Here is a 15,676-nt window from a genome sequence, read left to right on the forward strand (position 1 = left end):
GTCACACGAAGCCTTTATAAATGAGATTCCCCCATTAATGCGTTTACATGGCTATGCTCTGTAACTGCGCCATTAAAAACACATGAAAACATCTTAATTGCGTCAAGGCACGTAAACGTAGTCACATGACAAAAGATAACTTCGTGACTTAGCAAAGTGCAGGTTCTTCGTTTCCTCTGTGTGGACCATAGAGCTGTGTATCCGAGTCTGACGACCCGCCACGTTTTAAGATACAGAGAATACACGTCAATATGCTGCTATATTTTGGAATTTTTTTAATCTGATCTCAGGAAAACTTGTCAAGGTATAAAAAGCACACCGCCATGAAATCTGAGTACAAATGTTTGCTTTTTTTTTTTTAACGCAACCATAATAGAGGGGTCTGCATTTATCACAGTCCCTGTAACAATCTAACATCATAGCACCATAACTACTGCGGATTCAGCCAACGGCGGCAACGTCACTAGTCAGCAGTGTTGTGCAGGTTACTGGAAATTACTACTCATCAATTACCGCATATAAATGTACTTTTAATACGGGTGGGATTGGACCATGTGTCTGCCAGGAGTTTCGACGTGTGGTGGGTGCAAATGGTCGGTGGCGATGTTTCTGCAACACAGAGATGTTTGCTGATGGGTTTTCAAGCATCGCGGAGACTGAAGGGGGGCTCCGGCCCTCCTCGAAGTGCAAGTAAATTTAGAAAAGCAGAAGGTACATTGACAGGGTCGCGGTAACATTAAGCTTACGCTTGATGTGCGGGGACATAACAAGGGAGGGGGTCGCTGACGCTGCTTAATTGCAACATAACAAGACAAGGTAAAAGGGAACGGGTGTGGGGACTAACGCCAGCAATTTCAAAACAACACTTGTATGTTACGCCAACTGGAAAAATACCAACAAGAACAGTAAACGCCCGGTTTGGGTTATAAAAACCAGACCCTGACAAGAGATATTGAGCTACTCTTGGTATGTACTGTTTTGTGCATCTAAGTGTGCTCCCGGATTGCAATCTGTGACGTCATTAAAGAGAGCTGACTTGCAACCAACCTTCGCCTCAGACTGCATCCTTCCCTCATCAACGGACTCGGTGGAGTCTAACTCCAACAATTTGGGGGCTCGTCCGGGATGAGGAGGAGGTTGTGCTAATTAGAACCAGAGACGAGGTCTTGCGGACGCGGACAGCCACGGGGCCCAAAGAAAAAAGGTAGGCAGAGCCTGTTTTATCAAACTCTGCATATTGGCTATTCCTAAAAAGTGGCTGGAAGTGTCTCAGGATCTGTCAACCAATATTGGGGCGAGGGTTTGTTGGGTGTGTAGCTCTGAAGGGTCTGGGACCCTTGAGAATAGTATCGTTGTTGAAGGGTCTGGGACCCCTGAGAATAGTATCGTTGTGGAAAGGTCTGGGACCTTTGAGTAAAGGAGTGTTGTTGAAGGGTCTGGGACCCCTGAGAATAGTATCGTTGTTGAAGGGTCTGGGACCCCTGAGAATAGTATCGTTGTGGAGAGGTCTGGGACCTTTGAGTAAAGTAGTGTTGTAGAGGGGTCTGGGACCCGTGAGAATAGTATTGTTGTAGAAGGGTCTGGGACCCAGGAGGAAAGCACCGGTGTGGAAGGGTCGGGGACCCTGGAGGAGAGAAGGGAGAAGTACTGTTGAGGAGGGTCTGGGACCCAAGAGGAAAGCGCTGTGATAGAAGGTCTGGGACCTGGGAGCCTTCGCAGGGGGTCAGGGACCCTGTAAAACAGAGGGCTCTCAAAGGTGACGGTGGGTCAGGGACCTCCGTCACAGAACCTATTGGCAAGGGTCTGGGACCCGTCCGTGGATTGGCACCCCACCTACTGCTGGCAGGTAGTAGGACAGCTGGGCCTGAGCCGCCCGGGGATATAGGACCCCCAAGCAGCTCGTTTGGCTGGAGGAGTCAGGTTCATCCTCCCGAAAACGGGTCATTGTAGGCCCGAGGTATAGAGTCCTCGAAGCTACCCTTGTAAATAAAGTGTATTTAGTGCGAGTTGGTGACTGGGGGTTGGTGGGGAACTGGTGTGAGATAAGGTGTACATAGAGCCATTTATTCTTTGTATTTACAATTGATTACTTACTGTTTACTGTTTACCGTTGTCCGTGGCTTGATAATTGTGTGTGTTTATGTTTTGGTGGTGTTTATTGGTGGGGCACTCAGTGACAGCGAAAAGGTGTACTAAGTGTGGATAGGTCGACTAAGGTAAAATATGGATCACGAATTTGATAGAGAATTGGATGACGGAGGCTGGGGTCCACCAGTACGCGGGCGGTGGAAGCCTCTGTCTGAACAAATGCAGTTGCTAAAAATAGCAGTGGGTAAAGCAGCACAGGAAAAGGGCCGAGAGAGAGAGACGGCAGATGCGTGGAAGCGTATGGGTAGTGCAGTGAAATGTGCAGGATACAAACCGGAGGATAGGCAATCATTAGGAGCACTTTTATGGCGTAAGGAAAAGGAGCATAGCGGCCTGAAAGATGAGGCAGGACGCGAGCTAGAGAAAGCAAGGGGGTTACAACAGGGAAAGTGGAGAAAAGAGGGAGAGAAACAGGAGCAGGAGAGGCAAGCGTGGGCTCGCCTAGCCATTTTCTGGCAGTGTGTCGATCACCTGCATAGGGAAAGTGGAGATAACGACAACTGTGACCCAGCCCCAGCTGGGCAGGGGTCTGGGAAAGGCGACAAGCAACCCCCGGCGTACACCAGCCGTGGGGGTTTTCCCACCGCTCCCCCTGCGCACATGTGTCCAGTAATACATGTTACTGGTGGAACTGTTCAGGTTCAAACGCAGGGAGAAGGGAGCCTCCTAGGTGGGGATTGCTGTAGTGGGGAGGAAAAGGATTCCGATTGTGAAACCGTTAGGGAATCCGAGGGAGAGAGTAAGGGAACCCCTGGAAAAGGTATAACTAAACCAGCGTTTCAGGAAAGGGTGATTAGAGAGCAAAAGGAGGAGGCGGCCCAGGGTAATCGGGGCAGCCTCACCCCTCTCCGCGAACGGAGCCGTCTCCAGAGAGGGGAAGTGGAGATTATCGGTGAATTGTCGGGGTATTGTGAGGAAGATGAGGATGAGAAAGTGTTGATAGATTTGGAAGGTGAGCAAGGTGAGGGACCAGAGCAAGGTAAAAGGGAGTCAGGGAGAATGACCCTCAGGTCCCGCACCCTGAAGCAGCAAACAAACCTGAAGCCTAAGCAGTTCCCCTTAAGAAGGGGGGCTTCAGAAGGACCTGAGAGATACAAGCCGTTCTCCTTAGGAGACGTGCAGGCGCTAGCGGATGAGATGCCTCCCCCTGCAGACGGGGGAGGTCACTGGATGGATAAACTAGACCAGCTGACGCAGGGAACAAAGTTGGCCTTGGGTGATTTCAGAGCAGTGGCTGCGAGGTGCCTAACTAAACACTCTCTGCAGAAAATAGAGGAAATGGCAGGGACACTCACTCGCGGTGACAGTGTGACTCTAACAGACGTAGTGATGGACTTGGGTGAAGCCATGCGGGAGATGTTCCCCGCCCCGAGCGGGGACAGCATTCCAAAATTTACTTGGGACCCTAAAATACACCCCAGAGAATATTTGGACAAATGTACGGAGGATTGGACTGGGAGAATAGGGTGTCACCCTGGGCAGGCTGGGGTTCAGCAGGAGTGGTTCAGGCGGGCGGTCATGGAGTGTGTCTCGGAGGAGGTTAAGGCAGTTATTTTGGCTACTCCTGATCTCCCAGGAGCTGATTTACCCGTGCAGGATAGACAGGTGTTGCATCATCTCCAGAGAGCGAGGGATGAGGTCACAAAAGAGGAAGGTAATCTGAAAAATTTACAGACACAGTTGTTGAAACTGCAGGTGAGAGAAGCGAGACAAAAAGTACAGGCTCACAAAAAGAAAGGGCAGGGGAGACAGATGGTGGCAGGAGCACCACAGCCCCTGTTCGGCTTATGGGTCGGACAAACCCCCAACTACAGCAATCAGGGTTGGGGTCCCCAGCTATGGGGAAGAGGCCGTGGGGGCCGAGGCCGGGGAGCCGGGAACCGGGGGCGAGGCCGGGGCAGGTCGCAAAGGTGGCCACCGCAGGGAACCTGTTACAGGTGTGGTAGGGCTGGCCACTGGGTCAGAGAGTGCCCAACAGGACGGGTCCCTCCCAGGGGACCCCCAGCAGGACAAGCGACCGCACCCAACCCACAGGCTGTTCCGGGAGGAGGACAGTATCTCATCCTCACTGGATCCGAGGACTGGGACTGGGAGACTCCTCCATGTGACGGTGTCCACGGGTGGCCCGGGACGCTGGGGAGGCAGACCCCATGCTGTCCCTAATGGTCATGGACAAAGAACTGCCGTTCTTGGTGGACACGGGGGCCACATATTCGACTTTGAATGTGATGCCTAACCAACAACATCTTTCCACCACTACAGTGACCGTTGTGGGCTTCTCCGGGGAGGAGCAGAAACTGCCAGTGACTAAGCCTGTGAGAGTGCGGTTGGGGGGACAGACCTTTCTACACCCGTTTGTGGTCTCCGCTGCAGTGCCTGTGAACCTTCTGGGGCGGGACATGCTGGTGAAGCTGGGAGCTTCAATTTTGTGCAGTGCTGATGGTTTGGTTGTCACCCTCCCCGAAGGGACCCGCCTGCCATGTGACGGAGCGACAGGCGGCACCGGGCAGTGGCTGATGCAACCTGTGTCACAACACCCGGTGGCTGACATCTACTGGGGCCTCCTGCAGCCTAGCCCGGCGGGTATCCTGGCGGTGTACTCCGCGTGGCGCTCCTGGATCTCCCTCCTGGAACCCTACGTTCCTCCGCCCGACCCCCCACATGTGACACTGTTTTATGACCATAATTCCACAGAATGGTATGGGGACCTATTTTCTGAGCAACTGGAAGGCCACGAGTGGCAAGTTGCATCCCAAAACATTTATGTAGGTCCCGAGGGGGTGGCCTCAGCGGTCCACCTGTCTCCTGAGCAACTGCCCTGGTACAGGATGGGAGAGGAGACGGTGCCACACGTCTCACTCGCCCTACATCCTAAGCATCAGGCCAAAGATTTAGGCCCTATGGTGAAAAGAGCCATTTCGGCTACGGACTGGGGTCTCACCCAGATCCCTCAAATCTCGTACTCCCCCTCCTGCAGTTCCTACTGTATTCAAACTAAGGTGACAGACACAGCCAGGTTACAGCATGAACAATTGTCTAGGGACCATGGTAGGGAAAAAATGGATCATCCCTGTGCAGCAGCACTACTGGCTTCTCTGCCAGACTCACTGTGGTCCACCAGCCCCACTGATGTTGGTTTGGTGGACTGCACACCCGTCGACTTCCTATTGCGCCCTACGGCAGGACCCCTTTGGGTCAGGCAATACCAACACAAACCAGCTGCAGAGGAAGGGATAGCGGAGACTGTTGACGGTCTCTTACGGGCAGGAGTGTTAGAATGTTCCACTTCTCAGTGGAATACTCCTATACTCCCAGTAGAGAAGGCAGGAACAGGCAAGTATCGTATGGCGCGCGACCTGCGCACTATCAATGATCTGCTGCTGACTCCCACTGTTCCAGTTCCTAATCCCTACGTTGCTCTCACCAATCTTACGCCGTCCCAGACATGGTTCACGTGCATTGATCTGGCTAACGCTTTCTTTTCTGTACCACTAGCACCCCACTGCAGGGACGTATTCTCGTTCACGTACAGGGGATGCCAGTTCAGGTACACGCGTCTCCCACAGGGATTTGCTCTGTCTCCCGGGATTTTCAATCAGGTGTTGAAGCAGAGCTGCCCTCTCCCTGATGGGATCACCCTCGTCCAGTACGTCGATGACTTGCTTATCGTGGCTCCAACTGCGGAGGTGGCACTCGAGGCGACTCGGTCAGTGCTCCTCTGGCTGGCAGAAAGAGGATTCAAGGTCAGTAAGGACAAGATGCAGGTGGCCAGGACGGTGGTGTCCTTCCTGGGGAGGGTCCTATCTGGTGAGGGGACAGGGCTCTCTCCGGCCCATCGGTCAGCCATCCTGAGTCACCCTAAACCAATTATTGTGAAGGACATGTTGTCCTTTTTGGGACTGACCGGATACAGCCAAACTTACATTGCAGATTACACAGGTCTGACGCAACCAATGAGGGCTCTGGTGCGGCCACATGGCCTGCGGAGCCTCAGCGCCACTCTGACGTGGGATCAACCTGCAGAGGAGGCTTTCATCACTCTCAAGCAGAGGTTGGCCCAAGCAGCTGATTTGGCGTTACCTGATTATTCTCTCCCGTTTCATTTAGATGTTTCTGAAACTGGAGACGTCGTGAACGCCGTCTTGTTTCAGAAAAAGGGGGGAGAGAGGAAGGTATTGATGTATATTAGCACCAAACTCGACACCACAGAACAGCGACATCCGTCATGCACCAGACATGTGGCAGGAGTGGCAAAAGCCGTGCAGAAAACAGCACACATTGTGATGGGCCATGCCCTACACATCCTGACCACGCACAGTGTGGTGGCCTATGTGAACTCACAAACGTTCACAATGACGTCTCTAAGACAGCAGAGGCTCAGCAAAATTTTAGAGGCGCCACATTTAACTTTTGTCCATGAGGGCATCAACATGGCTGATCGAATGGGGGGAGGGGCACCCCACGAATGTGAGGCCAGGGTCAGGAAAGAGGAAAAGGTCAGGGAGGACCTAGCAGCCGAACAGATAGAAGGTACGGAGGAGTGGTTTACTGATGGATGTTGTTTTCGAACAGAGAGTGGAAGTTTGCAAGCAGGTTTTGCAGTGGTAGCGAGAGAGGGCCTGGGATTTAGGACACTGAAAGCAGAGAGACGGGAGGGGGCCCAATCGGCCCAGAGAGCGGAGATCAGGGCAGTCATTGAAGCTTTGAAAGTGGCCGAAGGTAAAGCAGTCACCCTCTATTCAGACTCAGCGTATGCGGTGGGGGCTGTGCATGTGGAACTCAGCCAGTGGCTGAGGGCTGGGTTCTTAACGGCAGGAAACAAACCGATTAAGCATGAGGCAGATATGAGAGAGTTAGCGGAGGCATTGATGCTTCCGGAGAAAATAGCTGTGGTAAAGTGCAAAGGACATGAGGGGTCAGGGACAGTGATAGCACAAGGAAATCAAGCAGCAGATGCGGAAGCAAAAGTGGCAGCGGGGTATGAGGTAAGCAGGCAGATGGTTACAGTAGAAGAGGAACTGGAGGGACAGGGCAGGCTGACCTCAAGCAGGATCCGAGTCATGCAGGCGCAAGCCTCCCCAGAGGAGAAGAACATGTGGGCAGAAAAGGGGGGCATAGAAACAGAGGGCCTGTGGGGTAACAGGGCGGGGAAGCCAGCCCTCCCTCTGGGAATTAGGCAACAGGTCATAGAGGAGGCACACGGTGTGGGGCACGCAGGGACAGGACAGATGCTTCACAATTTGAGAGCATGGTGGCATCCGTTCCTGAAGGATATGGTAAAGGAGTTTGTGAGAAGCTGTGAGATCTGTGCATTGCACAACCCGAGACCCACGCTAAAACCAGAAAAGGGTCAGTTTCCAGCATGTCATAGGACTGGAGAGGAAATAGTCATAGACTACACAGACATGATAATACCGGTGCGCGGGATGCGATATGTGCTGATGTGTGTGGATGCATTCTCTGGATGGCCAGAGGCATGGCCCACAAGGAGAGAATATGGGGCCTCGGTGGTGAAGTTCCTAGTCAACCATTATATACCCAAGCATGAGTTCCCCGAGAGGGTGAGGTCAGACAATGGATCCCATTTCAAAAACGAGGATCTGCAGAAGGCAGAAAGGGCGTTGGGACGTAGACATGCTTTTGGGACAGTGTATCATCCCCAGTCCCAGGGGAAGGTGGAACGCATGAACCAGACGGTCAAACAAAAATTGGCAAAAATCTGTGCACAGACTAAATTGAATTGGGTTGATGCATTACCCCTGGCACTGATGTCCATCAGGTGCTCCATAAATCAGGGTACAGGGTTTACTCCGTTCGAGTTGCAGACAGGACAACAATTTTCGGGGCCCCACAGAGAACTTAAGTGGAAATCGGCACAAGAAGGGGTACGAACGGCCAAGGCATATTAGGATGGATTACAAGTTCTTGTACAGGTTTCTCCAAGCAGGTCCAGGAGGCGAGACCAGAGGTTTGACCAGCCGAACCACATACGGCAAAGTGGGGCCTTGCGTCTCACACAGTGCGGCTGAAAGGCAAAGGTGAAACCTGGTACCATTGGAGCCAGTGCGCAGCGGTAGCAGAGCCCAGCAGATCCCTTGCCGAGATCCAGGAGGACCTCGCCGACAGCGCGGACCAACCTGGTTCGGGCGAACCGGCAGCAACTCAGGTCCCAGCAGTAGGGGCAGAATAATCCCCTGACCTGAGGCAACCAGCAGGGTAGTCCACCCCTGACTGAAAGAAGACGACTACACCTCATCCACCAGAGAAAGATCGGGACCAGGATGACGATGATCAAGATAAAAAGGGGGACTTTGGGGGAACGCAAGTAATGTGTATGACGTATAACGTGACTAACATGCCGATGGTGAAAATGTACGGTTCTGTCACTAAGGCGCTAGAAGGTCTCCACACCCTCTCTTACACCCTACATGAGCAGTCTGGTATCGTGCACGTGTGGGAGGACTGGATCGCCTCTAAGTTCGGGCAGTGGAAGGGACTAATCGCTTCGCTACTTATATCAATCGCTACGTTTCTCGCCATAACTGTTACCTGTGGATGTTGTTGTATTCCCTGCCTGCGGGCTCTCGCTGTCAGACTGATCACCACCGCCATAGAGAAAAAGGCTGAGGAACCCCCTGACACGTATGTGCCCATGATGCCTCTGTTGCCGATTAAAGAGGTGGGGGAGTTTGAGGAGGGGGTCATCGGCCTGTCTCTGGTTAGTCTGGAGCGCCCGCTGTAAGTGGTGATCTCCTTGCGGAGATCAAAAGGGGGATACCGCAAAATTTCGCACAAAGCCATCCAATCATTAGAACCCGTAGTGATCTCCTTGCGGAGATCAAAAGGGGGATACCGCAAATTTTCGCGCAAAGCAATTTAATCATTAAAACCAGTAATGATCTCTTAGTAGAGATCAAAAGGGGGAATTGAAGGGGGGCTCCGGCCCTCCTCGAAGTGCAAGTAAATTTAGAAAAGCAGAAGGTACATTGACAGGGTCGCGGTAACATTAAGCTTACGCTTGATGTGCGGGGACATAACAAGGGAGGGGGTCGCTGACGCTGCTTAATTGCAACATAACAAGACAAGGTAAAAGGGAACGGGTGTGGGGACTAACGCCAGCAATTTCAAAACAACACTTGTATGTTACGCCAACTGGAAAAATACCAACAAGAACAGTAAACGCCCGGTTTGGGTTATAAAAACCAGACCCTGACAAGAGATATTGAGCTACTCTTGGTATGTACTGTTTTGTGCATCTAAGTGTGCTCCCGGATTGCAATCTGTGACGTCATTAAAGAGAGCTGACTTGCAACCAACCTTCGCCTCAGACTGCATCCTTCCCTCATCAACGGACTCGGTGGAGTCTAACTCCAACAAGACATAGTGCCAATGCATGTGTGCTCTCTGGCTAGTTATATTATTTCAGTGTTGCAGCTATGACAGTGCCAGACAATACAACCGTCTAATTGTATCTATCAGCGTACCTACAATACCACCCATTCATTGCGCCATGGTGAGGTCGGGTGGCGTTACATCATAAACGGGAAATTAAGGGAACATGCTGCCTTTATCCATTAATATTTTCACGCAAGACAAAGGTAAAGAGTGCATTTAAATTTCAGCACCTTCCGTGTTTTTTAATGGCAATTAGTTACATTACTCCTTACAGACAAGAGTAGTGGGATTATAGTAACGCCTTACTACCAACACTGCTAGGCTTGCTAATGCTAACGTTAGCAGTACAGCCTTATGCTACTTCCTCTCGCAAGATAAGATAGCGTTACTGTCACTGTGCAAATACAATGAGATGTCTTTGGAGCAAGGCTGTCGACGCCATGTTAAGGATAAAAGTACAAGTAAAATACAATATAAAATCAAAGAAACATACACCAACAGTAAAGAAGAACAAGGATGCGTAAAATACTGGTACCGGAAGCAAATAAACCAATAAAACACAGTCAGAGGAACACTGGAGAGTTCGGAGCAGCTGCGAATGTGCCGCCATCATTGTTCAGAATTCTTCACTTTGCGTTGCTACAGTGGAAGAGTGAAATGGCTGAAGATGGATTACAGAATTTTCCAAGTGTGCTAAACATTCAGTTGTAAATAAAAACCAGTGTGAGATAAGAACGTCTCCTCGCCATTTCCTTCTATTCTGATTGAATGGGTCGCTTAACGATCGCTGTGAATTCTGGGAGTCTGTGGAACGTCACGTCTGCAGCTCTCGCGTTACTTGCTGCCAGGAAGGAATTCTATTTAAATACTTCAATACATTTTATTTATAACATTTTCTGTTTTTAGGCGTGTCTTCTAAATTTACGGTGCTTCTATTATCTTTCCGCGCTTTTGTCAATATATATCGTGTGTCTGGTCATTTGATTAAAGTGCTTGAAGACTTTGCCACGCGCTGACACTAATCGACCACCATATCTTAGCAACCGCATCATAACAATTCTAATTCCGTTTCGAGTTTTGATTCAAACATTCAAAGCAGCTCAGATTTGCACTTTCCCAGCAAAAGACAAGACGCGAAAGATGTCTGCCTTCATCTACCTGCGGAGAATCGACTGGCTCCTGCCAAATGACGCCGTCAGTGTCCGGATTGCTCCGGAAGACATCCCCGGTTCAGTCAGCCATGGTAAGAACGGCAAAATGATGCCTAGAATATCTCAGCACTCGAAGAATGAAAGTCAGAACAGGCTTGGCTGGTCTTGTTGAATCTTGCAGTCTGTGATAACTATCTTATTTTGGAACTACGTGTCTTAGGATACTAAATAATAAAATGGTTCACCTTTAGCCCAACGGTGATTTGTTACCATGAAGCAGTAAAAATACGGGGCTCTTTTCAGCATGTCTGCTGTACTGCACAATGAAATCCGTAAAATCTGTGGCTGTGATGTGTTTGAACATAACAGGAAAGCGACGTCAAATGGTAAGGTAACAGGTGAACATGTCCCACATTGGCAAAAGCCAGCCAACGGGAGTAACCCCCCTCCTTCTGGGGGTGTGCCTAAATTCTCGTCTGAACGCGCTCATTTATTCACTTGCAGGGTGTTGCCATGAGATGGCGCTTTCTTTACAAAAACACATTTTAGTTGTGGTCACAAGTTCATACACAAGTACAACAAGTATCAACGAGAATCTTTTGGTAGCCATTAGCAAGCTTCTGGCATAATTGATACTTTAAAGTAAACTGAAGCTACAGCCAAAGTTTTTACAACACCGGAGACAAACAGGGCTAGGTACTTGGATAGCGAGCATGCCGGTACATACTAATCCAGCGCTATGATGTCATACAGTAACGAGACAGGAACTGTTTTGAAGCTTGGCATCCTGATCAGGAGTGACAATTTGTTGTTCTAATATTCATTTATTGTTTTGCATTGTTCCTGGAATAATGTGATTGCACATTTTATTCATCGACGTTTAATCCGTTGCATGTTATAAACTGTAAAAAGGCTAGTATTGTGTCTTTTCTTACAGTTGTTTTCAATTGCTAAGACAGGGTAGTATCTAGGGTAGCATCTCCACATGCCTGATCCATCCTTGGCATTGCTCTGGAGGAATATCCTGGCATCCAACATTCATTGTTTGATCTTGTGTCAACTGACATAATTTCTTTGTATTATGTGTTTTTTACAATCTGTTTTAGAAAGGGTCTTGATAGTGATTTAGCAAAATGACATGTTTCAGTTTTGACTGTCTTATTAGCAGTTTTTGGGTCAGTATGTAGGTATGTGCAAATTGGCCTCTGAAAATGTAATATTGTGAGTGAGACAGGAATCCATGGCTTTTGAAGCATTTAGTCATTGATTGCATTTTGTATGAAAGCAAAGTGAAATGCTAAACAGTTTAGCCCACATAAGTAAATGTTGTGGTGACTGCATGAAGAGTTTTGAGAAAGCAACTTCAGTATTGCAGTATTTGTCTTAGCAAATGAAAAAAAACCTGTAAAATTCACACTGCCTTTCCAAACTGATTGGTGTGAAGAGCAGTGACAGACAGTCCAGACTGATGGGCCATTGACAGTATGCAAAGGTCTGGTGACTCCAAAGTCACTTCAAAGTTGTAACACTTTAGTAATCAAACCTCATACAATTTTCTGAATGTCTCATTCACCTTTGTATAGCCATCCCCTATGTCTGTAAGCTTCAGAACTCAAGCTTAGGCTAGAAATATTTATAATGTGATTTTTTACAATTTGTCAGCACCACTGAAAATAAGTTTTTGAAAAGTGTATGTTTAAAGTAGATTTTAACAAAAAAAAAAATATATATATAGAATAATCACATTCTAAATGTTGACAGATTATTGGTGCTGAGTTTGTGCTGAATAAAAGCATTCGTAGCACTTTGGGATAAATGTTTTTTAGACAGGTGAAATATTTAACAGTTTTTCTGAATTGCTGAAATATTAGAAATCGTTTTGGGAACAAAACTGCCGATTGCCAAAAGTCATTTATTGAATCAGTTACTTCTTTGGCAAAACTTTAAACCATGGTCACCTAGTTAGACACAATTTGCAGATCTCAGTCATCCTTTTTGCAAAACTCAAAACACATTCCCATTCATCAAAACACATTTTGCGCTATGGTGAACTTTGATGCAAAATAGAAAACACAGGCCACAGAAGTTAAGCGCAGCCAGCACACAGTAGTCATTTGAACACAATGACTCAAAACTATTCACACACATTTCTAAACATTTGAGGAAGCCAAAGAGTGACTAGAACATAGAATACGTGCCATAGAAGGATAGGAGTTGCATTTTGAAGTCAAGGTACAAATGGGTCACACAGAGGATTCTTTCTGCATCACTCAACAAGGGATAGCATCGCTAGACCCAGCCCTGAGACATGGCGATGAGGCAGGATGAATATTCTTCTGTGACTCTGGCTTGGCAGTTGCACAACATTTTACTGTAATATGCCTCTCGTTTGTTTACTTTTTGGCGTTGTTCTTTACAGTCACTTTTCTGGAGTACTGAGTATGGCAAACGTTACATATTAATTATCAGTCATATGGTAGACGACCATAATTTTTTTTAACTATTATTATAGTCTTACGGTTTCTCATTTACATGTCAACAACAGTTTTGATTGGTACTGTTTTCATTTTTTGCTGTAGAGTGCTATGACTGTTCAGTAGTGTACCTTTACCCAACTGACGAGATGCATGGTCTGAAAACAGTGTTTGCTTTTGAGCAAAGATAATATAGTTTTGAGAAGATTGTTTGATTTTGCAAGACAAGCGTAAGGTTTTGTGAGTTTAGCTTGAATTTTAGAGTTTGTGCTTAGTGGTTTGATTACAGGAGATGAGAGATTTTAGGACATGTGTTTTAGCAATTCAGAAAAACAGTAAAATGTCAAGGCCTGTCAGACTACTTTGAAAGTGGGTGAGAGGCCTCAGACTCCATAGGGTTACAGTAAATACTTGTTATGCTATGTTTCTTTTATGTTCCTCTTTTTGTGTCTGGTACTATGACAAAAAATCCCAGTCTATCTATCTAGTGCTACTTCATTATCCCATTGTCTTTCTGCAATGTTCTCATGTACAGTACTGTCAGCAAAACAGCATGATACTACCACCACCATGCTTGACCGTTGGTTCAGTGTTCTTAGGTTAAGAAAACAACCTCACCTTGATCCCCTGCAAACATATCTCTTTTCATTGTGGCCAAGCAGAGAAGTTTATGACAGATTTACACGTCATCGTGACTGCCCCCAGCCCTCCTGTGAATGTGCAGCCATCAGCAGCCTTTCAGACTGTTAGCCAGAAGGAAAGACAGAACAGACTAAGGAATGCGTCCGTTTTATTCAAGCACAGTACAGAACCATAAGCATTTTTATTTTTCATTTTCCACTCTGTCCACCTTTATTCTCCACAAGCAACCGTATTACTTTGTTTAGGCCTGTAATTATTGTATTGCACACATCTTGGGTCCGCCTTATCTCCAAAAGGTGAAGTAAAATACAAAATTCTAATTTCATCAATAAACTGACTAAAACACATTTTGCTAGTTTTAGGCCATCTTTGCCTCACAACAGAAACAATTTCTTACATTTCTCAGGCCATCTATTGCAGTGTAGTCAGTTTATTAATGAAATTGGAATTTTGTCTAAATATAAGAAAATTATACTTCCTTAGATTTTCATTTTCTGCAGTGGAGTTACAATACCTGATTTCAGGTAAGTCATTTCTGCTTCCATAATCACTGCTCTCCCTGGTGGATGGATAAATCATTGCAAGTACTTTACACACATCATCGTGGGGGATCTCATTATAGCCAAGGTGCCACCCAAGGCCCAGCAGGGACCTGTCATGGACCAGCCAAGGACCAGCCAAGGCCCCATCATGGAAACAGGGGAAAATTCAAGCGGCTACATCTGTAAATTTGGTGCACATGAACCTTTCCAGTGTTGTTTTTCGCTGTTGTTCTGCATATCAGGGAATCTGTGCACTACATGGTGTGTTTTTATAGGTCAAGTTCCCCTGCTGAAATGCAGGCAGCCCAATTCAAGACCAGCGCATAAGTCTCCCAAGCATGTGTTTCCTATATCCGATAAGATGGCAGAATTTCTCTCAATGTGCAATACTGACTGCCAAGTGCGATATCTGTGATGTATGTGATGTACTTTTCTTGTAGAGTGACATAAGGATTCACTTTAATTAAATGTGTGTCCCCTATCTTTATAATCCAAAAGGACGAACCAGTACCAGCAGTGGAGGCCGTCAGAAGAAATGCCGCACTGGGCCACCGGCACCCAGCTCCCAAACCATATCTGGATCTGCTCCCATCCCGTTGGCGACCAGCAGGGCTCAGCAGGGCAGAAGACGCCGTAGAAATACGGCGGGAGGCCGGTCAGGCCGTAGAAAGAAGTGTAAAAAACAGAAGGGGCCATTTACAAAAAATTAGCAGAACCTGCTAACCTTCAGTAACCCCTTTGATTCAATCCAGGTGGGTGACAAGATCCCGTGTGTGGATCTCACCCAGAGTGACGACGAGGTTGCTACCATCCTGTGTCGCACTCCATCAATGTCAGAGCCTGAGCCCTGCTCACCAGCCTTCTCCTCCACTTCCTTCTTATTTCCATCACCAGTCCCATCCTCTTTTGCCTCCTCTCCATCCCCATCTTTTTTTACAGACTCTCCTCCTCCGTCACCATGTGTAGTCTCACCTGTAAGCCCATCTCCACACCCATCTTCACCTCCAGCCACAGTTCATCCCACCCCTCTGTATCAGGTTCCAGCGCAAGCTGCAGCCCCCTCATCTGAGCTGGTTACGGGTCCGACACCCCTACTTATTTCCCCTTCTGTTGTTTTTGAGAAAATGGAAAGATTCAATAAGATGCATAACTTTTATCTATGCAACTATTCTAAAATGACCTATGATGCCAAGTGCCTTGCTCATTACTGGTGTAATCAGTTTTGGAATGATTTTCAACATGCAGTTTACATCTGCAAGCAGGGGAAGAATCAAAATTCAGAGAATCACTACTCATATGGTGATAATGAGGGTGCCCAAGCTGA

At 47.8% G+C, this 15,676-nt stretch overlaps 1 protein-coding gene across 1 annotated transcript; it reads left to right on the forward strand.

The window, feature by feature from the left end:
• Positions 1–665: 665 nt before the first annotated feature.
• LOC125728101 (uncharacterized) lies at positions 666–9,464 on the forward strand. Its single transcript, XM_049005187.1, has 2 exons — positions 666–1,398; positions 1,507–9,464. Exon 2 carries the CDS (start codon positions 4,299–4,301, stop codon positions 8,055–8,057), a length of 3,759 nt encoding a protein of 1,252 aa, XP_048861144.1. The 5' UTR covers positions 666–1,398; positions 1,507–4,298; the 3' UTR covers positions 8,058–9,464.
• Positions 9,465–15,676: the final 6,212 nt, after the last annotated feature.

Source organism: Brienomyrus brachyistius, unplaced genomic scaffold (genome assembly GCF_023856365.1).
Source record: "Brienomyrus brachyistius isolate T26 unplaced genomic scaffold, BBRACH_0.4 scaffold156, whole genome shotgun sequence".
NCBI classification, from domain to species: Eukaryota; Metazoa; Chordata; class Actinopteri; order Osteoglossiformes; family Mormyridae; genus Brienomyrus; species Brienomyrus brachyistius.

What these genes read in the sequence shown, in the direction of transcription:
- LOC125728101 (XM_049005187.1), top strand. Translation starts at nt 4,299, where the DNA reads ATGCTGTCCCTAATGGTCATGGACAAAGAACTGCCGTTCTTGGTGGAC.